Genomic DNA, 25704 nt, shown 5'->3' with positions numbered 1-25704 from the left:
AGTGTCATCCCTGATTAGCCCGTTAGGACTGCACAGGCTACTCTGAGAATAAAATGTTAGCACATGCATTAAATTTAGCCCATTTTCCCCAGAGTGAGGCTTGCTTTAATTGAGCCCTTGCTATGGTTTTCAGATACAGTGGATTGTAGAGACCCTGAAAAAGAACAGCCCTGGAGCCAATAACCTTCCTCCGACACCAGAGGAACTGAGAGAAAAAGGTACACATGTATATATTATCTTTACCATTTTCTTACTCAGAAGCAAAGTGACAATGGTTATATGCAACTTGCAAAAAACCAGAACAGTCTTCAATTAACTTGCAGTCTTTTCAAGGGTGCAGGATCACATGCCTTTTTGGGTTTCCACCTTTTAACTTTACTGGATTTAAACACAACTGTAAGTGGTGCTTTCTTTCAAATAAGTTTTTTAAAGTTTTCTTAAGAACTTTAAACTGGACATAAAAGACAGATTTTATTGCTGCTTATGTCAATGTGAAATACACTATAATTACTTTATTTAATAAGCATGTGTTATTGATAAAAAAATCCATTATCACTGCATGCATTGTACAAGGTTATGTTTCACACAATGTGAAATTTTGTCACAGATTTTAGACGTATTCAAGGGTTTATTCTTATGCCTTAAGAAGATATCGTCACAAACTGCAAGAAAAACTGTCTTTTATGCACTATAGATTTTATGCCCCTGGATCTATAGATTGGGGGTATATTGTTTTTGTCCTGTCCTGTCTGTCCGCCCCCTCCCCCCCCCTCGCCCCCCCCCCCCCTGTCCACCCGCCTGTCTGTCTGTCCCAAAACTTTGCAATATTGAACATACCAACTTGATATTTGCCATGCATGTGTTTCTCATGTAGCTGCACATTTTGAGTGGTGAAAAGTCAAGGTCATCCTTCAAGGTCAAAGGTCAAATATCATTGTATTTTTCTTTCCTAAAACTTTAACCTTTGTTAAAGTTTTATCATAACTATTTTTAATATTGAACACAGCAACTTCATATTTTGCATGCATGTGTATCTCGTGGAGCTGCACATTTTGAGTGGTGAAAGGTCAAGGTCAAGGTCATCCTTCAAGGTAAAAGGTCAAAATTAAAAAAAAATATTTTAATTTCTCCATTCAATCTCTTACTTACTTCTCGTGCAGCTGCAATTTTTTTTTGGTTAAAGGTCAAGGTCAAACTTCAAGGTCAAAGGTCAAATATCATTGTATTTTTCTTTCCTATAACTTAAACCTTCGTTAAAGTTTTATCATAACTTTTTTAATATTGAACACAGCAACTTAATAATTTGGCATGCATATGTATATCGTGGAGCTGCACATTTTGAGTGGTGAAAGGTCAAGGTCATCTCTCAAGGTCAAAGGTAAAAAAAATCATTTCTCCATTAAATCTCTTACTTACTTCTCGTGCAGCTGCACATTTTTAGTGGTGAAAGGTCAAGGCCAACCTTCAAGGTCAAAGGTCAAATATCATTGTATTTTTATTTCCTATAACTTTAACCTTCGTTAAAGTTTTATCATAACTTTTTATGCCGCCAGATCGAAAGATCGGGGGTATATTGTTTTTGGCCTGTCTGCCTGTCTGTCTGTCATTCATTGTGTGTGTCCCAAAACTTTAACCTCGGTTAAAGTTTTGCAATAACTTTTGCATTATTGAAGAATGCAACTTGATATTTGGCATGCATGTGTATCTCATGGAGCTGCACATTTTGAGTGGTGAAAGGTCAAGGTCATCCTTCAAGGTCAAAGGTCAAATATACATGTATGGCTTCAAAGCGGCGCAATGGGGGCATTGTTTTTCTGACAAACACATCTCTTGTTGCTAATGTATTTCAATAACTTGAGATATTTGCAAGAATAAAGTTCTTAACGGTGTGATTACATTCTGTCCAGCCCTTGTGAAAACCCCGTTGATTCTGCACCCTGGTTCAGGTTTTATACTGTTTGCTGCTCATTAGTATCTTGGTTTGGAAATGAAGCTTTTAAAAATTGAATCGCATAAGAGAGGTCTTTAATTAAATGTTATTTTCTAAGGGAGTACAAACAAGTCAGAATTCATATCTGTAGGAAAGAGAAAATGATACTGACAAGATCATGGAGTAGGCAACAGTCTGAAAATATAGGAACACAAAGATATGAAATAATATATTTCAAAGCACATTTTGTTTTTTCAAATAGAAAATTCTATAACATTGAAGAGTTCGAAAACAATATGTGTGGTTGCTAAAGCCTTACTCTTAAATATGGATATAACAGCAAACAACAGTTGCTTAAATCTTAAGGATCAACATCTGTGTTGTGTTTTTTTACAAGACACATTCAGAAATTCAGATTGACTGAAACATATTTTTTTTAGTTCCTAGCTTTTGTAAATACTGATCATAGAATAACCCAGACAGTGGTTGGGTATCATTATTAGCCGCTTTCTGCAAAAACTTGGCTTAATGCATGTGCTGTCTGCACAGGCTCATAATGGACGACACTTTCTGATTCAATGGTATTTAAAAATATTTTTATTTGAAAGGAAGCCTCTTTTAACCAAATATTGAGTTTATGTGGAAAGTGTTGTCCCTGATTGGCCTGTGGGGATGGGCATGTGGAAAGTGTTGTCCCTGATTGGCCTGTGGGGATGGGCATGTGGAAAGTGTTGTCCCTGATTGGCCTGTGGGGATGGGCAGGCTAGTGGAAAGTGTTGTCCCTGATTGGCCTGTGGGGATGGGCATGTGGAAAGTGTTGTCCCTGATTGGCCTGTGGGGATGGGCAGGCTAGTGGAAAGTGTTGTCCCTGATTGGCCTGTATGGATGGGCAGGCTAGTGGAAAGTGTTGTCCCTGATTGGCCTGTAGGGATGGGCAGGCTAGTGGAAAGTGTTGTCCCTGATTGGCCTGTAGGGAAGGGCAGGCTAGTGGAAAGTGTTGTCCCTGATTGGCCTGTGGGGATGGGCAGGCTAGTGGAAAGTGTTGTCCCTGATTGGCCTGTGGGGATGGGCAGGCTAGTGGAAAGTGTTGTCCCTGATTGGCCTGTGCGGATGGGCAGGCTAGTGGAAAGTGTTGTCCCTGATTGGCCTGTGGGGATGGGCAGGCTAGTGGAAAGTGTTGTCCCTGATTGGCCTGTGGGGATGGGCAGGCTAGTGGAAAGTGTTGTCCCTGATTGGCCTGTGGGGATGGGCAGGCTAGTGGAAAGTGTTGTCCCTGATTGGCCTGTGGGGATGGGCAGGCTAGTGGAAAGTGTTGTCCCTGATTGGCCTGTGGGGATGGGCAGGCTAGTGGAAAGTGTTGTCCCTGATTGGCCTGTGGGGATGGGCAGGCTAGTGGAAAGTGTTGTCCCTGATTGGCCTGTGGGGATGGGCAGGCTAGTGGAAAGTGTTGTCCCTGATTGGCCTGTGGGGATGGGCAGGCTAGTGGAAAGTGTTGTCCCTGATTGGCCTGTGGGGATGGGCAGGTGGAAAGTGTTGTCCCTGATTGGCCTGTGGGGATGGGCAGGCTAATAGCGTTGTCCCTGATTGGCCTGTGGGGATGGGCATGTGGAAAGTGTTGTCCCTGATTGGCCTGTGGGGATGGGCATGTGGAAAGTGTTGTCCCTGATTGGCCTGTGGGGATGGGCATGTGGAAAGTGTTGTCCCTGATTGGCCTGTGGGGATGGGCATGTGGAAAGTGTTGTCCCTGATTGGCCTGTGGGGATGGGCATGTGGAAAGTGTTGTCCCTGATTGGCCTGTGGGGATGGGCATGTGGAAAGTGTTGTCCCTGATTGGCCTGTAGGGATGGGCAGGCTAGTGGAAAGTGTTGTCCCTGATTGGCCTGTGGGGATGGGCAGGCTAGTGGAAAGTGTTGTCCCTGATTGGCCTGTGGGGATGGGCAGGCTAATAGCGTTGTCCCTGATTGGCCTGTAGGGATGGGCAGGCTAATAGCGTTGTTCCTGATTGGCCTGTAGGGATGGGCAGGCTAATCTCAAATGACACGTTATGCACATGCATTAAGCCCTGTTTTGTCAGAATGTGACTCTTATGTTCTAGTTTACTTAACAATCAAAAGTTGTCAAGTATCTTTATAGTTTATTATTTTAGTATATTATCATAACTATAAAATTTCACTTGCTGATTATGTTTTATATGTAACAAAAGTTTATCATTTATTTTCAAGCCTTGACATTTTAAAGAAAATTATATTAATCTTGAGTTAAATTGTTAAATGAAATCATTCAGATACCAATAATATTTGTAGTTTTCACTGGTTCACAACAGAAAGGTAATATAATTAAGATTCTACCACAAAACCATCGGGGAGCCAAATGTTGTGAAAGAAGTTCAGGTAATTCCCAGAAATTGTTCAGTAATATGCATGTGTTTAATGCAGATTTGGTGAAATTTTCAAAAACTTAATTTGTGCATTTCACAGTATTTGGAAAATATTTTTTTTAGAGAAAATGCTATTTAATTATATATTTATTTAAGAAATAATATTTTTCTATCATGGTTTGTTGTCGAATAACCCACAGTAAGGAGTATAGATGCGTAGGAATTAAATCACAAGTGCGAAGCACGAGTGATTTGATAACACGCATCTATACAACTTACTGTGGGTTATTCGACAACTAACCATCATAGAAAAATATTATTTCGATTCTAACACGATTCTAATTGATTTGGTTCAAGTTTTAGGACGTGAACTATATTTTTCAATACTCCGCCCTTCTAAGTACAAAGTTCACTATTTAGTGACGTCATTGAATTGTACAAACAAATAAAGTCGATTTCATTTACAAATATTTTGCAAATGACGTCACTTTCATTGAAAACAACAATCGTAGAAACTTAATGACGTCACGCTTATTGATGCTACTGAAAAGCTGACATGCTATAAATGTTTTCTGAATTACGTTTCCTAACAAATAACATTCTTTGTAGGCGTGGTTATACCAATGATCACCAAATATACAATTAGTTGTTTATTTATTCGGAACTATTTTCGAAACATTAAGCTCCGCCCATAAAATATTGCAGAATAACCCACGCTTGATTTCCTTCTTTGTCTATAGAAAACAAGTCACGTGCCGTGTTAGAATTCGATTTATTTGCATAATAGTTTCATTGTGTTTAATTGTTTACTAAATGGTTATGAATGCAGCTTTTATCATTTTGAAATGTTTCGGTGTGTTGAAGTCACAGAAAGTCATACGAGTACATTTTTGCAGAAAAGAGGCTGAGCATATATATATTAAAATAGTTTTTGTATTGTACACACAAATTATATAAATATGTGGTAGAATGGAAATAATTTAAGCTAAGTGTTAGGTTATTGTGGATATAGCCAACAGTTTGGTGTTCTAATGCTTGTTGTCAAAAGCTCTCATGCTATCGCCCTTGTGATTTAATTAATATACATATAAACTCAAGACCATGTGTTTTGACTGTAATAACTTAGTCTTAGCCAAAAAAAAATTCTTAAATAGATATTTGTGTGCACTCATATCATAATGCATAAATTTGGTTCACTCTAGATGAAGTTGTCTAAGCTTGATGTAATATGTGATGGCTTTTACCCTTGTAGAACTGCTGGTAACTTGCATATGTCCGGTGCATCACATGTGATTGCATTTACCCTTGCAGAACTGCTGGTAACTTGTGTATGTCCAGTGCATCACATGTGATTGCATTTACCCTTGTAGAACTGCTGGTATTTTGTGTATGTCCTGTGCAACACATGTGAATGTAAATACTCTTGTAGAATTGCTAGTAATATGTAATGCCCTGGTCATTTACCTATGCTTAGAGCCATATTGCATTCGGCCTGTCTGTTAGTCCCTTCCTCCAATGGTCCATTGGTCAGTCCATATGTCCATAGGTACCCCTTTACCACTAGTTGTTTAATAACATCAATTCTGCTTGCTACAAAGCTGTGATACTTGCATGGATGTTATATTTGAGCAATCTGAACAAACCCAAATCTATTTACCTCATTTTGACCTTGACCTAATATGGACAAATTTAAAGGTTGAAATGTATGTTTTACACAATTAACGTGTTTCTTTTAACATACATTCCGCTTACTACAAAGCTTTGATACTACAATGGATGTTAGTTATGAAACTTTCTTAACACCAACACCACCTTGGCTGTTTTCTGAGAAAACCCGAGGTATTGTCATAGCCAGCTCGTCCGCCGTGCTAAAATCTTAACATTGGCTCTAAAATCAAAGTGCTTCCACCTACAACTTTGAAACTTTATATGTAGCTGCACCTTGATGAGTTCTACACCCCACACCCATTTTTGGGCTCTAGGTAAAAGGTCAAGGTCACTATGACCTCTTAAAAAAAATCTTCTGACAAGCTTTCATTTATTCAAAACTGCACCCGCATCGGAGCATTGGCATCCGCTATGCAGTGCTCTTGTTATCCCCCGCCATAGGCGGAGGGATATTGGTTTGGCGTTGTCCGTCCATCTTTCTGTCAGTACGGCCGTCCGTCTGTCTGTCCGTCCGGAGCCATATCTTGGATGTGCTTTAGCAGATTTCATTGAAACTTGGTATGAGTATATATAGATGGAAAAGAGGATGATGCACACTAAATGGGATTGTACACCATCTGTTAATAACGGAGTTATGGCCCTTTGTTGGGGAAACAGTTATGCAAACTGAACTACCCAAGACATCATTCTGAGAACGTAGCCTGCAGGGGGTATTTCTGTGGCACAACAGTGACAGAAACCATTTTAAATTGGATTATAATTAAGACAACACATATATATTTAAATATATTGGAACTTATCACTTCAGAAAAGAGGCGACAAGAACGCAAAGCACAGGAGGATAAGCAGAGGATTGAGAAGTTGTTTGAAGAGCAGTTCAGGACACACTTCCGTGCCCGAATGTCCCCGTACCTCGCCTCAGATGTTGTCCGCTTCTCAGTTCCAGATGATAAAGTGCCATGGGGTGTAAGAATATATACATGAAATAATAATTGTCATAACAAAGTGTTTGTGAGTTTGATTGGAATTATTTATATAGGATCTGGCACGATTGTCATATCATACCATATTTTATTAAACGAGTTCAGGAATTTTGTTAGTAAGCGAGCCTTTTAGGAGCTTACTAACGAATTTCCTGGACGAGTTTAATAAAATATGGTATAAAATGACAACGAGTGTCAGATCTTTTATATCACATGCTTTTAAACGAGCAAATTAAATAAATATTTATGCAAACATATTGATAAATCCCGAATGTTGTTTACATTTTGTGATGTCATTTGACGTTGCAACGTCATGTCAGCAAAATAACAAAATTCAATTGGTCAATCAAACAAAAATAAGCCAATGAAAACACTTAAAAAGTTTATTACACATGTGTAAGATAAAAATATTTGTAATGGTTATTTTACATGGGAAACAGGGCATGGCATGTGATAAAACATTATATTGAGTCATATAATGGTGGTTAGTTAACCCTTAATTTACCACTTAGATACATATTTAACCCTTTACCACTTACATACGTATTTAACCCTTTACCACTTACATACGTATTTAACCCTTTACCACTTAAATATGTATTTAAACCATTACCACTTAGATATGTAATTGGATGCGTTTGTAGCTCCTTGGAAAGTTACATTTAATTAAATACCTTTCTAACTTAATTCAAGTTTAAAAGAGTTCATTTCCAACCCTTAGATACTGATGAGCAGAAAACAGAATAAAACCTGCACAGACTGCAAGTTACTCGCAGGCTGTTCTGGTTTTATGCTGTTTGCACATTGCCATTTTTACTTTGCTTCTGCAACGGGAAAGGGTTAACCTACTTGCACTTTCTAGCGTTGGCTGATGTACCAGTACTAAGTGTGCACATTCTTTAATGCCAGTAGCTGACATTGCTCCTTCTTGAAGCAGAGGTAGTGGGAGAGTGGCTGTTAAAATAAAAAGAAACAATAGTGTTAAGAATTTTAAAAACAATAAATGCTACTTGTACTTCCTTTTTGCAAAAAATACAAATTTGTAATCTCCCTTTACATATTAGTCAAGAAAAATGCCCCTTCAATCTGAGTAGACATCCAGGCACCTTTTCACTCAGCTACTATCGAAGTTATAAGACTTGCACACATATTTATATTTATAGAATACAATAAATATGAATTTTATATTTATACTTTCTTGGAATATATTAACCCTTTCCCAGTTAGATATGTATTTTGACGCATTTGTAGTCCTTCAGAAAGGTAAATTTAATTAAAGACCTTTTTTACTAGATCAAAATTTTAAAGTCTTCATTTCCAACCTTAAGATACTGCTGAGCAGCAAACAGCATAAGACCTGGACAGACAGCAAGTTACTCGCAGGCTGTTCTGGTTTTATGCTGTAAAAAATGCACAAAGCAATTGTTTCTTTGCTTCTGAGTGGGAAAGGGTTATATGAATTTGTGGACACGGTTAATTGCTTTTCAAAGATTGAAATAAAGTGTAAAATAAACAATTTAAATAAGAAAAAATGATATGAATATTAATAAAGCTTGTGTGAGAAGCTCATTGCAACACTGCCCAAAACATGCGCTGGTACACTAGGTCAACCCTTATACTTGTACCACCAGCTGACTCTATATTTTCTGTGTCTTCATGTGACAACAAATGTACAGACACATTCAGCACATCACATTTAAGGAAAGAACATACTGATAGTGCTCTTGAACGCATCAAATAACTAGCCACAGTTTTATTATGATGTGCAGTGACATAGATTTGCTTTAAATAATACATAAAAATCATCAAATGTTAAGTTGATTCACACTAATGTGTACTTGTATTCAACATTAAATATGAATATGTCCATGAACAATTGTATAGGTTAGATAGTCTGTAACTTGTTTATGTACACTGTCATGAACACACATTGCCTATTACCTCACTCGTATGTAGGACCTGTAAATGTACAATGAACATATACAGATAATTACTTTCCAGCAATATTTGTCAGTATGATTTTAACTTCTCCTTTGCTGACCAAAGCAAGAAAGTTGTTGTACATTGTATGCACTTTCTATTACAGATGAGCTACCTCGAGTACAGTCCCAGCATGTACACAGCCTTGGAAGTGTTGTGTACATTGTATGCACTTTCTATTACAGACAAGATACCCGGAGTACAGTCCCAGTGTGTACACAGCCTTGGAAGTGTTGTTGTACATTGTATGCACTTTCTATTACAGACAAGCTACCCTCAGTACAGTCTCAGCCTGTACACAGCCTTGGACGTGTTGTTGTAAATTGTAGACACTTTCTATTATAGACAAGCTATGCCGACTACAGTCTCAGCCTGAAAACAGCCTTGGACATGTTGTTGTACATTGTATGCACTTTCTATTACAGACAAGCTACGCCGAGTACAGTCTCAGCCTGTACACAGCCTTCGACGTGTTGTTGTACATTGTATGCACTTTCTATTACAGACAAGCTACGCCGAGTACAGTCCCAGTGTGTACACAGCCTTGGAAGTGTTGTGTACATTGTATACACTTTCTATTACAGACAAGCTACCCCGAGCACAGTCTCAGCCTGTACACAGCCTTGGAAGTGTTGTTGTACATTGTATTCACTTTCTATTACAGACAAGCTACCCTCAGTACAGTCCCAGCATGTACACAGCCTTGGAAGTGTTGTTGTACATTGTATGCACTTTCTATAACAGACAAGCTACCCTCAGTACAATCCCAGCGTGTACACAGCCTTGGAAGTGTTAAGTACATTGTATGCACTTTCTATTACAGACAAGCTACCCCGAGTACAGTCCCAGCTTGAACACAGCCTTGGAAGTGTTGTTGTACATTGTATGCACTTTCTATTACAGACAAGCTACGCCGAGTACAGTCTCAGCCTGTACACAGCCTTCGACGTGTTGTTGTACATTGTATGCACTTTCTATTACAGACAAGCTACGCCGAGTACAGTCCCAGTGTGTACACAGCCTTGGAAGTGTTGTGTACATTGTATACACTTTCTATTACAGACAAGCTACCCCAAGTACAGTCCCAGTGTGTACACAGCCTTGGAAGTGTTGTTGTACATTGTATGCACTTTCTATAACAGACAAGCTACCCTCAGTACAGTCCCAGTGTGTACACAGCCTTGGAAGTGTTGTGTAGATTGTATGCACTTTCTATTACAGACAAGCTACCCCGAGTACAGTCCCAGCGTGTACACAGCCTTGGAAGTGTTGTGTAGATTGTATGCACTTTCTATTACAGACAAGCTACCCGGAGTACAGTCCCAACGTGTACACAGCCTTGGAAGTGTTGTTGTACATTGTATGCACTTTCTATTACAGACAAGCTACCCCGAGTACAGTCCCAGCGTGTACACAGCCTTGGAAGTGTTGTTGTACATTGTATGCACTTTCTATTACAGACAAGCTACGCCGAGTACAGTCCCAGCGTGTACACAGCCTTGGAAGTGTTGTGTACATTGTATGCACTTTCTATTACAGACAAGCTACCCTCAGTACAGTCCCAGTGTGTACACAGCCTTGGAAGTGTTGTTGTACATTGTATGCACTTTCTATTACAGACAAGCTACGCCAAGTACAGTCCCAGCGTGTACACAGCCTTGGAAGTGTTGTGTACATTGTATGCTTTTTCTATTACAGACAAGCTACCCCGAGTACAGTCCCAGCTTGAACACAGCCTTGGAAGTGTTGTTGTACATTGTATGCACTTTCTATTACAGACAAGCTACCCCAAGTACAGTCCCAGTGTGTACACAGCCTTGGAAGTGTTGTGTACATTGTATGCACTTTCTATTACAGACAAGCTACCCCAAGTACAGTCCCAGTGTGTACACAGCTTTGGAAGTGTTGTGTATATTGTATGCACTTTCTATTACAGACAAGCTACCCCAAGTACAGTCCCAGTGTGTACACAGCTTTGGAAGTGTTGTGTACATTGTATGCACTTTCTATTACAGACAAGCTACCCCAAGTACAGTCCCAGTGTGTACACAGCTTTGGAAGTGTTGTGTACATTGTATGCACTTTCTATTACAGACAAGCTACCCCAAGTACAGTCCCAGTGTGTACACAGCCTTGGAAGTGTTGTGTACATTGTATGCACTTTCTATTACAGACAAGCTACCCCAAGTACAGTCCCAGTGTGTACACAGCCTTGAAAGTGTTGTGTACATTGTATGCACTTTCTATTACAGACAAGCTACCCCGAGTACAGTCCAAGCGTGTACACAGCCTTGGAAGTGTTGTGTATATTGTATGCACTTTCTATTACAGACAAGCTACCCCGAGTACAGTCCAAGCGTGTACACAGCCTTGGAAGTGTTGAGAAGGCCCACCTGGGCTGATCCAGACATCATGCGCAAGTGAGTTCTGCTTTCCTAATCTTTTTTTAGTATTGCCAGTTTGCCATTCATTGAAAACAATACAGAACATGTGGCTTTTACATAAATATTTGTGTCACAGAGCATTATATTTTAATTTAGAGAACTAAATTAGAATATAAAATGTATAAACAGTCATTATTAATTAATTAACATATGTTTTCGGTCGTTCTACGGTTAGTTTTTGGATACCTTTTTTTTAGCCCAAATAAATATTTAGACGCCTAGATTTTCCCCTATTATAAATGACTTGTTCCATACGGTCGCACACAATTCAATTCTTGGCATGTTTTAGGGGGCCTTTTTTCAATTTATTTTTGTAAAATGTTTACAATCTTACTGTGTGTGTAAAAATTGACCTATAACAAAGTAATAAATCTAGTGTAAGACTAAACTGTTGAGCTACAAGGATGCAGACGCTAAAGCACTTACAAAAGCTGTGAGCAACATGTTTGCTTTACTGACACTATATATAAATGACCTCAAAATACACTAAATGTTCTTAAGCTCAGACAAATTTTACTCATTTAATAAATTCATTGTACAGAAGAATAAAATTGACATAAAATTTAATGATTTTGGTGAAAGATCATATGATAATTTCACTTTAGTTCATATTAAGGTAAAAATTTAATTGAAATTCTCCACTTGTGAAAGTATGTTTTTTTTTTTATTACTTATAAAGTGATGACTATCTAACACTAAAATCAACACATAATCTGTTTGTCTCCCTCTCCGTTGATGACCTGATGAATTATTGCTTTGAAACATTAAACAAATATCATTATCCATTTGACAGGAAATCTCAGGATCGCTCCAGCACCATTTCCATGTTCAACAAAGATGACACAGTGTTCAATGTTTGTCGTCGTAGCTTCATGGGCGAGTACCAGGTGGTTGACGGGCTTCCGTTGAACCCCAAAGGTCGAACAGGCCTGCAAGGGCGTGGTCTGTTGGGGCGATGGGGACCCAACCTCGCTGGGGACCCTCTCGTTTCCAGGTGAGCAGTGGTGTTCACATAACAGAATATATAAGCCATGCTGTGGGAAAACAGGGCTTAATGTATTATAATTTTGGCCACTTTTGATGATGAATGTGTGTATGATCATTATAAGTGTTTTTCTGAAAGGTTAAATGTGCATTAAATTTTGAGACCATGCTTTCCCAATAACATGCGATAATCATTTGATGCGATGTCCATGCATGAGCACTGTTCTGATACAATTATAAACAGCCTATGGACCTATAAGATTGAGTGCAACATGTACACCTATATCACAGTCAAAAAGGAAATGAAATGTTTGTTAACAATAAACCTGCTTTTGCATGTATCTAAATCGTCTGAATTTATATTTTCCTGTTACGTTCTCAATGCATTTAAGCAGATGTTTGAATAAATAATATCTCCAAATAACAATGAAATGAAACATGACTGGATAAACTTTTTGAAGTTGTAAATGATTCAAAAGTTTGACAGCCTATAAATAGTGAGAGCATTAGTACCTGAAACACTGATCAACACACTTTTGTTAATGTTCACTACTTTATTTGCATCAAACAAAAGATTATGAAAATGAAATTTTCAGATGCCCCAGTTCAGTTTCTTATTGATTATAAGAGAGCAATACATCCTTCTGCTCATATTTCAAGAGAACACTTGAATCAAAAATGGAAGGTTGAAGAAAATAAGGGAGCCATGACCCACTTGTGTTTTCTAATGCAGTGCTTTATGTTTGATTTACATAGTACTTAGAAACTATTGTTCTATTGCTTGTTTACACATTTAATTGTGAAATCAACATTTTCATTATAACTGAAAATACTGTAGCAGTGATTTCCCTTAGATGGTATAAATTATATCACAGTCACATGACCTGACAGCTGATTCTGTCCTTAGAATTTTCACAAAATTCTTTTTAATTGAATTATCATGTGATTTTTTTATGCCCCCGGTAGGGTGGCATATAGCATTTGAACTGTTTGTCATTGGCCATAACTTTTGCAATATTGAACATAGCAACTTGATATGTGGCATGCATGTGCATCTCATGGAGCTGCACATTTTGATTGGTGAAAGGTCTAGGTCATCCTTCAAGGTCAAAGGTCAAAAAACAAATCAAGGGAAGTAACAAGTTTTAAAGGGAGATAATATCTATCTATCATTTGGCAGGTTCAGATCATTTTTACAAGAAAGTAATATTTTTGAAAGGGATAAAAAAAATTATCAATCAAAGCGGCGCAGTAGGGGGCATTGTGTTTCTGACAATTACATCTCTTGTTTATGTAACCTTTGCATAGCAGATAGCCTTCAAGAGGCAACTTATGCAGAACTAGTTTCTCAAAAGTGATATGTTTAATTAATTGTCCAAGATTTAAACAGTAAAGCAACTGTTTTTTAAGGTGGAAAATGGATGAAGGTGGGAACAGGGTAGTTCAGGAGGGCAAACCAGTCTTAGAGTTTGTAGCGGTCCTGCGGACCGACAATCAGCAATGGGCCCTTCCTGGGGTGAGTGGAGTTGTTTGAAAGTACATGTTGAGTCAAAATAATTAAAAATCAGTGTATAGTGGATTAAAACTCATTGCAATTATTTGAAGCAAATACTGTTTTTTAAAAACTTGAACTATTCATAATTATGAACATATATTTTAGTAGAACAATAATATTTCACAAGGCTGGGCATTTTTATTTCAGCAAAATTTGTAAAAAAAAGCACAACTTAGGTTGCACTTATTATAGCACAGATAACTTAGTACAGGTAAAAATGAGCCTTTTTAGCTCGCTTGATCACAATGTGCTCATGGTTAGCTTTTGTGATCGCCTTTTGTCTGCCGTGTGTAGTCCATCGTCCGTCGTGCAGCATCAACATTTGCCTTGTTAACACTCTAGAGGCAACATTTATTGTCCAATCTTCATGAAATTTTGTTAGAAGATAGGTCTCAATGATATCTTGGATGAGTTCGAAAATGGTAACGTTTGTTAGAACAACATGGCTGCCAAGGGGCGGGGCATTTTTCCTTATATGGCTATATACATGGCTATAGTAAAATCTTGTTAACACTTTAGAGGCCACATTTATTGTCCAATCTTCATGAAACTTGGTCAGAAGATTCATCACAATAATATCTTCGACGAGTTCAAAAATGATGCCGGTTGGTTGAAAAACATGGCATTTTTCCTTATATGGCTATAGTAAAACCTTGTTAACAGTCTAGAGGCTACATTTATTTTCCTATCTTCATGAAACTTGGTCAGAAGATTTGTCCCAATGATATCTTGGATGAGTTCGAAAATGTTTTGGTTGCTTTAAAAACATGGCCACCAGGCGGCGTGGCATTTTTCCTCATATGGCTATATATGCCTTTAGTAAAACCTTGTTAACACTCTAGAGGCCACATTTATTTTCCAATCTTCCTGAAATTTGGTCAGAAGATTGATCTCAATGATATCTTGGATGAGTTTGAAAATGGTTACGTTTGCTTGAAAAACATGGCTGCCAAGGGGCGGGGCATTTTTCCTTATATGGCTATAGTGAAATTTTGTTAACACTCTAGAGGCCACTTTTTTTGTCCGATCTTCATGAAACTGGATAAGAAGATTCATCCCAATAATATCTTGAACGATTTCAAAAATGATGCCAGTTGGTTGAAAAACATGGCCACCAGGGGTGGGGCATTTTTCCTTATATGGCTATAGTAAAACCTTGTTAACACTCTAGAGGCCACATTTATTTTCCGATTCATGAAATTTGGTCTGAAGATTTGTCCCCATGATATCTTGGATGAGTTCAAAAATGAAAATGGTTTCAGTTGCTTAAAAAACATGGCCACTAGGGGGCTGGGCATTTTTCCTAATATGGCTATATATTGCTTTAGTAAAACCTTATTAACACTTTAGAGGCCACATATATTGTCTGATATCATGAAACTTGGTCACAAGATTTGTTTCAATGATTTCTTGGATGAGTTCAAAAATGGTTCCAGTTGCTTGAAAAACATGGTCGCCAGGTGGCGGGGCATTTTTCTTTATATGGCTTCGTGAATCTTTATGAAACTTTGTCAGAATATTTGTTTAAATGATATCCTGGATGTGTATGAAAATGGTTCTGGTCTGTTCAAAAACATGGCTGCCAGGGTGTTCACTAGTCATGAAAGTTGGTAAGAACATTTTGTTCTTATGACATCTTGGGCCGCACAGAACAGGTCAGTTCCTTTGAATCTCAGGTGAGCAACTTTGGGTCTTTCAGGCCCTCTTGTCTGGGAATACTAAGCTAAATGCATGTGAGCAAAGTGTCCTCCCAGATTAGCTTGTGCAGCCCGCATAGTCTAATAAAAAACGACCCTTTTTTCCTAGACTTGAATTTCAGAAACATACATTTCCATAAAAACTGAAAATGCTGTCCCATTTAGCATGCACAGACTGCACAGGACAATCTGGGATGACTCTTAACATACATACATTAGCCATTTTCCCAGAACAAGGCTCATATGACAACAGAGTCTCAGTCTCCATATTCTGTGGTAAGGTTTCATATTCTGTGGTTAGGTTTCATATTCTGTGGTTAGGTTTCATATTCTGTGGTTAGGTTCCATATTATGTGGTTAGGTTCTTATCTGGACCCCAGCAATGCAACTTAGGGATCTTGAGTTGACTGTCTTATCTGCCACTTACTGTTACTTGTTTCAAGATTGGTCCAGACATGGCCTTTTCCCGATAAAACTGATTCAAGTAGGACAGTTATTTACTGCATTTTACAGCTAAGTTCTACTTAACTAAGACTTAATGCAAAAATTAAGTGCAAAACTTGCACTAAGACAAAGAAAATGTTAGTAGGTTTACTGATCGCTGTCTGAAATGTAAACTGGCAATATTGTGAATTCTTTATAGGCAATATTGTGCGATCCAAATATCTCGCCTATTGACCACTTGAAGGCAGAATTCACAGAGGAGGCTCTGGGAACACTTGAGCATGGAAAATCAGAGAGACATCTCCATAAAAAATTGAAGAGACTGTGGACAAAAGGAGTTAAGGTTTGTCTAATAGTTATATCTAATTTTAATTTGCATTCCATGATTTTTGGGAAAACTACCAGTGTTTGCTGGGGAATTTCTAGTTTCTTTTAGATAACCAGAGCTCGTATGGTAAGCTTTTGTTATCGCCATGTGTCAGTCGATTGTCATGCCTTGAGTGTCGTCCCTTTTTCAACATTTGTCTTTTGAACAGCCTAGAGGCCACATTTTTTCCAATCTTCATTAAAAATGCTTTGAATTTTTTACTTATGATGCCTCAACCAAGTTCGAAACTGGGTCACATGAGGTAAACAGTTAGCTTACTATGTGAAATTAAAGAAAAAGCTTTTAAACACTCATAAAGACACATTTTTTGGCAGGCCTTCATGAAACTTAAAACTTAATCAGTAAAATTTGTTCCTATCATATTAATGCAGAGATACAAAATTATTTCAGGCTTTGAAAAAAGCCAACTGTGTGCCAGGTAATTCCAATCTTTATGAAACATAAAGATTTATTCTAAAGATTTTCGCCCATTTGGATATTGGTTTGTATTTGTTTAAAAAAAGTCAACAGGGTGTTGGACAATTTTCCTTGTTCGTCTATATTGAAACCTTGTTAACATTCTGGAAGTAACATTTTTGCCCAATCTTTATAAAATGTGTTACTAATATTTTGTTCTTATGATAATTCAACTGCATATGGTAATTGTTTGTGTTTGTGAATAGCTTCTTGGATTTGTTCTATTTTAGCTTGTAATTTTGGCTTACCAGTAAGTGCAACCTTTTAACAAAGGTTCATCGCTGAAATAAACCTGTGTCAGTGACATCATCAATTTCCTTTGACAAATTAAATATGAAGGTCATTTTTGGGAATGTAGCACATGTTTTAATGATGACATAGCCAAAATAAGGCTGATTTTAAATAAAATACGACAATACATGCATGTGATACAAATACTTTTGGTTATTGATATAGTTTTTTCTATACATTAGTCTGCTCCTTTACTGATATCCCCTTAATGTTATTGAAGAGAAAAGTTTCTTTTATACCTAATGTGAAATAACAGCAGTGAAAATACAAAAATTGTTATTTTCACCGATGAAAAGAACAATTTTTTGGAACTCCTTTTCTATTTTTAGATAATCATAACAAAATTATATATATTTTCTATGATCACGAGTGAATTAAAATCAACATACCACCATATCCAACACATTTTCTTTATATTTTATGCTTAAATTCACCGTTTATTTACATTGTTAAAGAGTTTTATCTGGAAATTCCGCTGGTATAATGACGTCATTTCGTCATTCTTACGTCATTTTGTGCTTTGAAATGTATTGAGGCACGCCACGGGAGAAACTCCGAGAAAGGGTAACTTTTCAGCAAAAGGGAAACAGCTGTTAATTATTTTCTTGAAAAATGGGCATAAAAGAAGCAGAAAATGTGTTCATGTCAGTGTAAGATCGTTTGTTATTTCACTCGTGATCATAGAAAAATAATAATTTACTCGTGGCTGCGCCACTCGTGAAAATATAATTTCTATGATCACTTGTGAAATAACAATCGATCTTACACTGACATGAACAAATATCCTCTATATGTTTGCAATGAGATGACAATAAATTTTACATAAACAATTCTCAACAGTTTCCACTTGTATGGTATTTTTAGTTCAAAGGAAGTCTCTTCTTAGACCAAGGCCAGTTTAGGCAGATAGGGTTGTCCCTGATTAGCCTATGCAGACTTCACAGGCTAATCAGGGACAATACTTTAAGCATATACATTAACCCCCCCCCCATGTTTCCTAATGCAATGCTCATTTTTTCTCTACGTTCCATGCAGATTTACGAGGGCTATGCAGACGACCAGCGCAACACTGACAATGCCTGGCTAGAAACACAGGTGTTCATTTACCATGACCATGATGGAAATCTACTGAAACATCTACATTTGAGAGTAAGTTATCAATTGTAATATTTTTATGCCCCTTTTCGTAGAAAAGGGGGCATATAGTGATCGGACTGTCCGTCTGTCTGTCTGTCTGTCTGTCTGTCCGTCTTTCCATCACACTTTGTGTTCAGGTTTCGAAAAATGCCCATTACTTCTATATCCCTTGAGATATAACCTTCATATTTGGCATGCATGTGTATATGGACAAGGCCTTTTCATAGGCACACAAATTTTTACCCCTGTGACCTTGACCTTGAAGTTAGGGTCCGCGTTAAGGTTTCAAAATCTGCGTTTAGGTTTCAAAAAATGCTCATAACTTCTATGTTCATTGAGATATAACCTTCATATTTGGTATGCATGTGTATATGGACAAGGCCTTTCTTAACTCACAAAAAGTTTGACCCTTGTGACCTTGACCTTGAACTAAGGGTCCGCATTTAGGTTTCGAAATCTGCGTTTAGGTTTCGAAAAATGCTCATAACTTCTGTGTCCCTTGAAATATAACCTTCATATTTGGTATGCATGTCTATATGGACAAGGCCTTTCCATACGTACAAAACTTTTTACCACTGTGACCTTGACCTTGAACTTAGGGTCCGCGTTTAGGTTTTTAAATCTGCGTTTAGGTTTCGAAAAATGCTCATAACTTCTTTGTCCCTTGAGATATAACCTTCATATTTGGTATTCATGTGTATATGAACGAGGCCTTTCCATAATCAGACAAATTTAGACCCCTATGACATTGACCTTGAACTTAGGGTCCGTGTTTAGGTTTCAAAATCTGCGTTTAGGTTTTGAAAAAAGCTCATAACTTCTATCAAGCGTTTAAAGGGGGCATAAGTCATCCTATGGTGACAGCTCTTGTTGTATTCCTTTAAAGATGGTACGTGTAGTTGTACCGGCCAGCCATGAGTGGGTGGAAGTATATCTGGTAGGCTGTGAGTGTGTTGGTAATTAGTCTGGATTTCATGTCCTTTTAGTATCTTGCACTTTCCTCAAAAAATTCAAATCTACCTCCAGGTGATAATCTGTCATAACCTGACAATGTCTTTCAAAGAACTTCCATGGTCCTCAGTTCAGGTTGAAGGTCACGATTTTAGGTTACATACATTTTTTGTTTCTGCTTTCTTTCTTATACATGCCTGGAAGGATTTTGAAAAAACTTTGGATTACTATATCACATGATTAGAGCAAGTTTTGCATGCAACACCCATGTTAAACATCAATGTCAAAGGTCAAAGTCACAATTAATGGTCAAAATGTTTGTTTCACCTTTTTAATTTTCACATGCCTAGAAGGCTTTTAATATAACTTCGGATTGTTATTCGTAACGACCAGAATGATGATCAGTGTCATACAACTGCCAGGCTCCACTGTGATAGGTCAAGGTCACATCTGAAGGTCAAACTTCATCAATCTTTGTTTATGCTCTTTACCTTTGCATGAGTTGAAGTATAATGTTTCCTTTGGTCATTATTCACTACGACCAAACAATTTTGGGCTAACAAATCCCATGCTACGTAGTGAAAAGTCAAAGTCTTATTTTAAGATCAACACGGCATACATTTTAGTTTTAACTAAGTAATTTTACATGCCTTGGAGGATCAGGGCTTGAGTTATACTTGTTTGGCACTGGCAAATATTTGCTATTTTAATTAACTTAAACAAATTTATCCTCTCTGTTTTGTGGATTTCTGAGAAGGAAATGTTGAAGCTAATTTGCTGTGTAACCATATGGTAGTATAAAAATGTATTTTCCCATCATTCTGATAATAATTTATTAGTGTTTCTGTACCCAATGTTAGATTTTAGCATTCAATATTTGCTTATGTCTGGGTTTAATCCAGAGGCATAAAGTATGGTCCCAGATTTGCATGTGCAGTCCACAACGGGACAACAGTTTCTGCCTAAACTGGACTTTAGCAAAGAAGAGACTTTTTTTAAACCAAAAATACATTAAAGCTGAAAGAGTCATCTCTAATTAGCCACTGAGGACTGCACAGGCTAGTTTGGGACAACACTGTACGCACATGTTCTAGCCTTGTTTTCCCACTGCGTAGCTGAGTTATATTCTTGTGCTTGTATTTCAGGCAGGTGAAAGTGTAGAACTAGCCTCCTGGCTGACCGTGTCCAGCAAGATCTCCATGCACGGCATGCATCTGTACTTCCTGAAGTTGGCCGCAAAACATCTAGATGCCTACTTCTGAATGTTCTGTTTCACTTTCTATATGGGCTCTCTCATGACAAGCATCTTCAATGTGACAGTGTTCTACATTCCACTTACTGTAACTATTACATTCTTTGATGTGATTAGAATTTTATGTATTCCACTCAATTTACAGCTACTGGACCCTGTGTTGGGATTTTGAATTTCATAAATTACACTTACTGAACCTTTGCAGCCCATAGGGATAGATTTGATACAAGTACGAATGCATAGGTTTGCACTGTGCCTCTTCTGTAAATAAAATGTGATGAAATTAACGGTATCATAGGGTACGCAAGAAAACATAAAATATGTTTGGAATCAATTAGCTAAATACTATTAATTGGTCATAGTGTGTGCTTCAATTCTTTAAGCCCTTCTGCATCTTAAGGAGGTCAATGTGAGAGGACTCAAAAGACAGAACCAAATACATATATTTGTGTATTACTAGAGTATGCAATACATTATTTGATGGCCAAAAAATGTCCAATCAGCATATATGCGAAGTAGGCTGAATGGCCTTGACAAAATATGTGGTGTCTTTCATATGAATGTATTATAAGGGAGAGTTGATACCTGTTTTTGCTGTTTCTGGAGTATTTACAAGATTCCAACGTGTTAATTGAAATATACATGTACCTGTTATTTTAATTTGTTATTTTTATATGACTGCTTTGGTACTTGTTAATTTATTACATGTTTTGTTCTCCAATAAACCAAGAACAAATGTGTTCTAAAAATGTGATTAAACATTCCTTAGGGTGTAATCCAGTACTTTTTGTTATAGTTGTAAATAATTAAACATTTCTTGATAATTATGAAATTATACACAAATAATGTGCCTTCTGTTATTTTACTGTGATATTTTGTAAGTTTAAGTAAATACAAGTAAGATTATTATACATGGGTTAGTCCTTAACATCTCTAATACGTAATTTCTTCGATACCACGTGTTAGTACTTGTTCTCGCTGACATGTTGTATGTTGGAGATTAAAAATTGTACAAAAATAAGAAAAATTGTGAAAATAATTCCTATAATTAGGCATTGCAAACAGTGTGTTTCGGAGCTTTGTGAACAGAACATTAATAACAATGTTTCACTTTGCTAGATATTTAGTAATAGTTATTTACACAATAAAAGTTTTATTTGTATAGTCTGTTGGAAAAACACTGTTGTTTTTTTTTAAGGGAATTATTATTAAAGTTGGTTTTGATTTTTTCCCATGTTAGACCATGTTTATGTTTAAGTAGCATTTGTATGTATTTCCATTAGAAATATTCCTTTTTTTTAAATAAATTGTTTTAAGCACTCATTAAAAAAAAATCTCTTAAGAAATGCAAATTGCTTATGAGCATATTTAAGTACAACAAGCTCTTTTACTTACTTTTTTATGCCCCCGTATCAAATGATCGGGGTATATTGTTTTTGGCCTGTCTGTCATTCTGTCCCAAAACGTTTACCTTGGTTAAAGTTTTGCGATAACTTTTGAAAAATTGAACATAGCAACTAGATATTTGGCATACATGTGTATCTCATGGAGCTGCCTATTTTGAGTGGTGAATGGTCAAGGTCATCCTTCAAGGTAAAAGGTAAAAAAAATCAAAGCAGCGCATTAGGGGGCATTGTGTTTCTGACAAACACATCTCTTGTTATTTTTTAATAGATTTTGGTAATATAGTATTTCTGTGACAAAAAAATTGCATTTATTTTAGAGAATAGTCTCGATGTACATTTGTTCAGATTTAGTTTTAATTATGCAAATGTTAGTAACATTTTGCATGATTTTGAAAATAATTCGAACATATTTACTTATAAATGAAATAATTATGAAACATTACAGAACAAATGAGTCAGCTCATGGTAAAAGGGTCTTATTCCACATTTGGCTAGCGTAACTCCAAATCACCATGCCCATTTGCGCAACCTGCAGGTAAGGAGCTCTGCTGTTTGCCGTATAGTAAGGAAAAGGTTTCATGGTCTCCTTTATGGACAGAGTAACTTCTGACATCACTGCATGGGTGTTTTGACTGGCCTGGAGGTACACTGGCCACATTGGCACACTACCCATTTTTGCATGATGCAGCTGATATGATTATCGTTTGTTGTTGATGCCAGGTATAAGCTTTTGTAATGTTATTTATATTTTTGTTATGATTTTTTATGTTGATTATTTTATAATTACAAAATTGTTATGTGGACATGCAAAATAAATGTTGTTTTTACTTTAGTGCCAATTTTTGTACTGAGATTTAGATCTGTATCTATATGGGTAGTGTGAATTGTTATTTGCTATACTTGTACCCATTGGTGCAAATTGTGAAAATTATTCTTTTTAAAAAGGAGCGGAATAGGTTGAATTTTTTAGCTGAACTTTAATTTATTTTATTCAGACATATTCAAGGATATTTTTATCTATTTTAAGAGTTATCTATTAAATCCACAAAAGGGTAACTAATTGTATTTTAATAGTTCAATTTGGCAATGGTACAGTATATGTGGGAAGTCAAATGTTTAATGTTTTCAGTAAGTGTAAATGTGGGAAGTCATAGTAGAATGTGCAGTAATAACATTGGAAACTCACAAATAATTGTTTAATTTTTTTCCAATAATTTATATATTCAAACAATAATCTCAAATTATAGGTGTCTACAAATTAAGACACACTGGTGAATGCATTAAATTTTATGTGGTACTTCTACTGTATAATGCTGTTTGCAAATTCATGCTCTTTTTAAATACCACACCTTTTATAATGATTAATTTTAAAGATGTTAGTAGTGACTTTTAATTTATTTTATATCTTGAATATTGTTTTACTGAAAATAAAAACCTTTACTCAGTCATCCATTCAGCTATGTGGTATATTATTTATTAAAATTGGTTTGATTTTAATATCATTGATTGCATCATATTGCATCATCAAATATAAAATCATAAATAGCCCAACAAAAACTGTTTGATGTTTCTGTATTTTTGGAAAACAACTGAAATAGGGACGAAAAAGGGAAAAATGTCATTTAAAGGGGTGAGGCATTAATATAAGGGGAGCAACATATTTAAAAGGGGCTGGGGATTAAAATGGAATTCGGCACTCAGCCATTTGCTTTACCTTAATTTCTATTGAGTCATTAACCAAAGGCTTAACATATTGACGGAAGAATTTTTTTTTTCCAAATGCATAATTTACATCAACAAACCAATGCATGTCAAGTCATATCATGATAAGTTTCCTGTAAGCTTAGCTAGCCAGTATTGCTAATGAGACTATCCAGTTTTGCATACCAGTATATTATTGGGGGAGTCATTTGACTGATTTATTATGGTTCTTTTTCACTATGCTATTTCTTTCAAGTGAATTGCAGGTACTTTTTGTAATCCTTTACAATCAACTAAACATGATACTATAAAGATGTAATTATTATGTTATTAAAATTATAACCTTAATTTATATATTGAAATAAATGTGTACATAATAATAATATCTTTTATCAAATCAAATTACATTTCAATTGAAAATCAATTTGTTGTTCACCTGTTAATTGTTTTAAACTATGATATAAAAAAGCGTTAAACAGCCGACTTTCATTTGATAGATATCTATGATATTCTTCATATTGAAGAGTGTTTTTATGTTCTCATGAATGCACATTATACAATTGTTGTCAGTAAATGTATTTTATATTACTGTTATAATGTCTAACAAAATTCATTTTTTTGTCTATATGAGAAGAAGTATTGACTAAAAAACAATATTGACATTGAAGCCAAAAAAGCTATATATATATATGGGTTATAATATGGTATATTAATAAAATTAAATACTTGTTGTATATCTTAATTGTTACACTATGTGCGCTTTATCATGATGTCAATGAAAGAGATACTTGGTTATTTAACTGTATATTGTGTTTTGTTCTTTCTATGTTATTAAGTTTAAAAGATACATTTTAGATCACTTTAATATGAAGTGCTCATGATGAGCTATTGTGGTCAGTCAAAGTATGCCATCAGAACTTGTGCTTCGTATGTCATGTATTGACAGTCTATTGGCCACTTTTCTATCCAATCTTCATGAAATATTGTCAGAATGTTAATCTAAATGTCAGCAGGTCGAATCTAAGAGAAACCTGGCTACCACTCTTGAGGTCACATTTATGACTAAATCTTTGTGAATTTTAATCATTATGTTTATAATGACGATATCTAGGCTGGGTTTGAATCTGCGTCACGAGTGTCCAAAAACTAGTCTAGGAATGTAGCAAAACGTTTTGACCACTCCAGATGCCGTATTTATGACTCAATCTTTACTTAAACTTTATCCCCAGGTCAAATCTTTTTAGCTCACCTGAGCACAATGTGCTCATGGTGAGCTTTTGTGATCGCCTTTTGTCCGTCGTGCGGTGTGCGTCATGCGCCGTCAATATTTGCCTTGTGAACACTCCAGAGGTCACATTTACTGTCCAATCTTCATGAAACTTGGTCAGAACATTTGTCACATTGATACCTCGACTGAGTTCGAAACTGGGTCATGCTGGGTCAAAAACTAGGTCACTAGGTCAAAAAAGAACCTTGTGAACACTGTAGAAGTCACATTTGATGCCCAATCTTCATGTAACTTTGTCAAATTGTTTGTTTAAATGATCTGTTGGTTGAGTTCAAAAATGGTTCCGGTCCGTTGAAAAACATGGTCGCGAGGGGGCGGGGCAGTATTCCTAATATGACTATAGAGAAACCTTGTGAACACTCTAGAAGTCACAATTTTATCCCAATCATCATGAAACTTGGTCAAAACATTGGTTTCATTGATAACTCGGACGAGTTCGAAAATGGTCCAGATCAGTGAAAAAACATGGCCGCCAGGGGGCGGGGCAGTTTTCTCTATATGTATATAGTGAAAACATGTGAACACTCTAGAAGTCACATTTTTTGTTCAATCTTCATGAAATTTTGTCAGATGATTTGTCTTATTCATATCTTGGATGAGTTTGAAAATGGTTACGTTTGCTTGAAAAACATGGCTGCCAAGGGGCGGGGCATTTTTCCTTATATGGCTACATATGGCAGTAGTAAAATCTTGTTAACACTCTATAGGCCACATTTATAGTCCGATCTTCATGAAAATCGGTCAGAAGATTCATCCCAATTATATCTTGGAC

The 25704-nt window shown here is 36.6% G+C and overlaps 1 protein-coding gene across 3 annotated transcripts in view; it reads left to right on the top strand.

Annotated features, from left to right (window-relative positions):
• The window catches only part of LOC127853965 (transient receptor potential cation channel subfamily M member-like 2), a 67410-nt gene extending 42961 nt beyond the window's left edge, over positions 1-24449 (top strand). For 2 of the 3 annotated variants that reach the window (XM_052388849.1, XM_052388847.1), the window contains 9 exons: positions 134-218; positions 4234-4257; positions 6784-6941; positions 11270-11358; positions 12176-12376; positions 13777-13882; positions 16262-16405; positions 18233-18346; positions 20431-24449. In XM_052388849.1, coding sequence (XP_052244809.1) covers positions 134-218; positions 4234-4257; positions 6784-6941; positions 11270-11358; positions 12176-12376; positions 13777-13882; positions 16262-16405; positions 18233-18346; positions 20431-20547 — 1038 coding nt within the window. In that variant the 3' untranslated portion in view covers positions 20548-24449. The remainder of the gene's footprint in view (positions 1-133; positions 219-4233; positions 4258-6783; positions 6942-11269; positions 11359-12175; positions 12377-13776; positions 13883-16261; positions 16406-18232; positions 18347-20430) is intronic. The other variant, XM_052388848.1, reaches the window with a different exon arrangement.
• Positions 24450-25704: the final 1255 nt, after the last annotated feature.

This window comes from Dreissena polymorpha, chromosome 12, assembly GCF_020536995.1.
Source record: "Dreissena polymorpha isolate Duluth1 chromosome 12, UMN_Dpol_1.0, whole genome shotgun sequence".
Taxonomy (NCBI): Eukaryota; Metazoa; Mollusca; class Bivalvia; order Myida; family Dreissenidae; genus Dreissena; species Dreissena polymorpha.
Note: the sequence above shows the minus strand (reverse complement) of the source record. Positions and strands in the feature narration are given on the sequence as shown.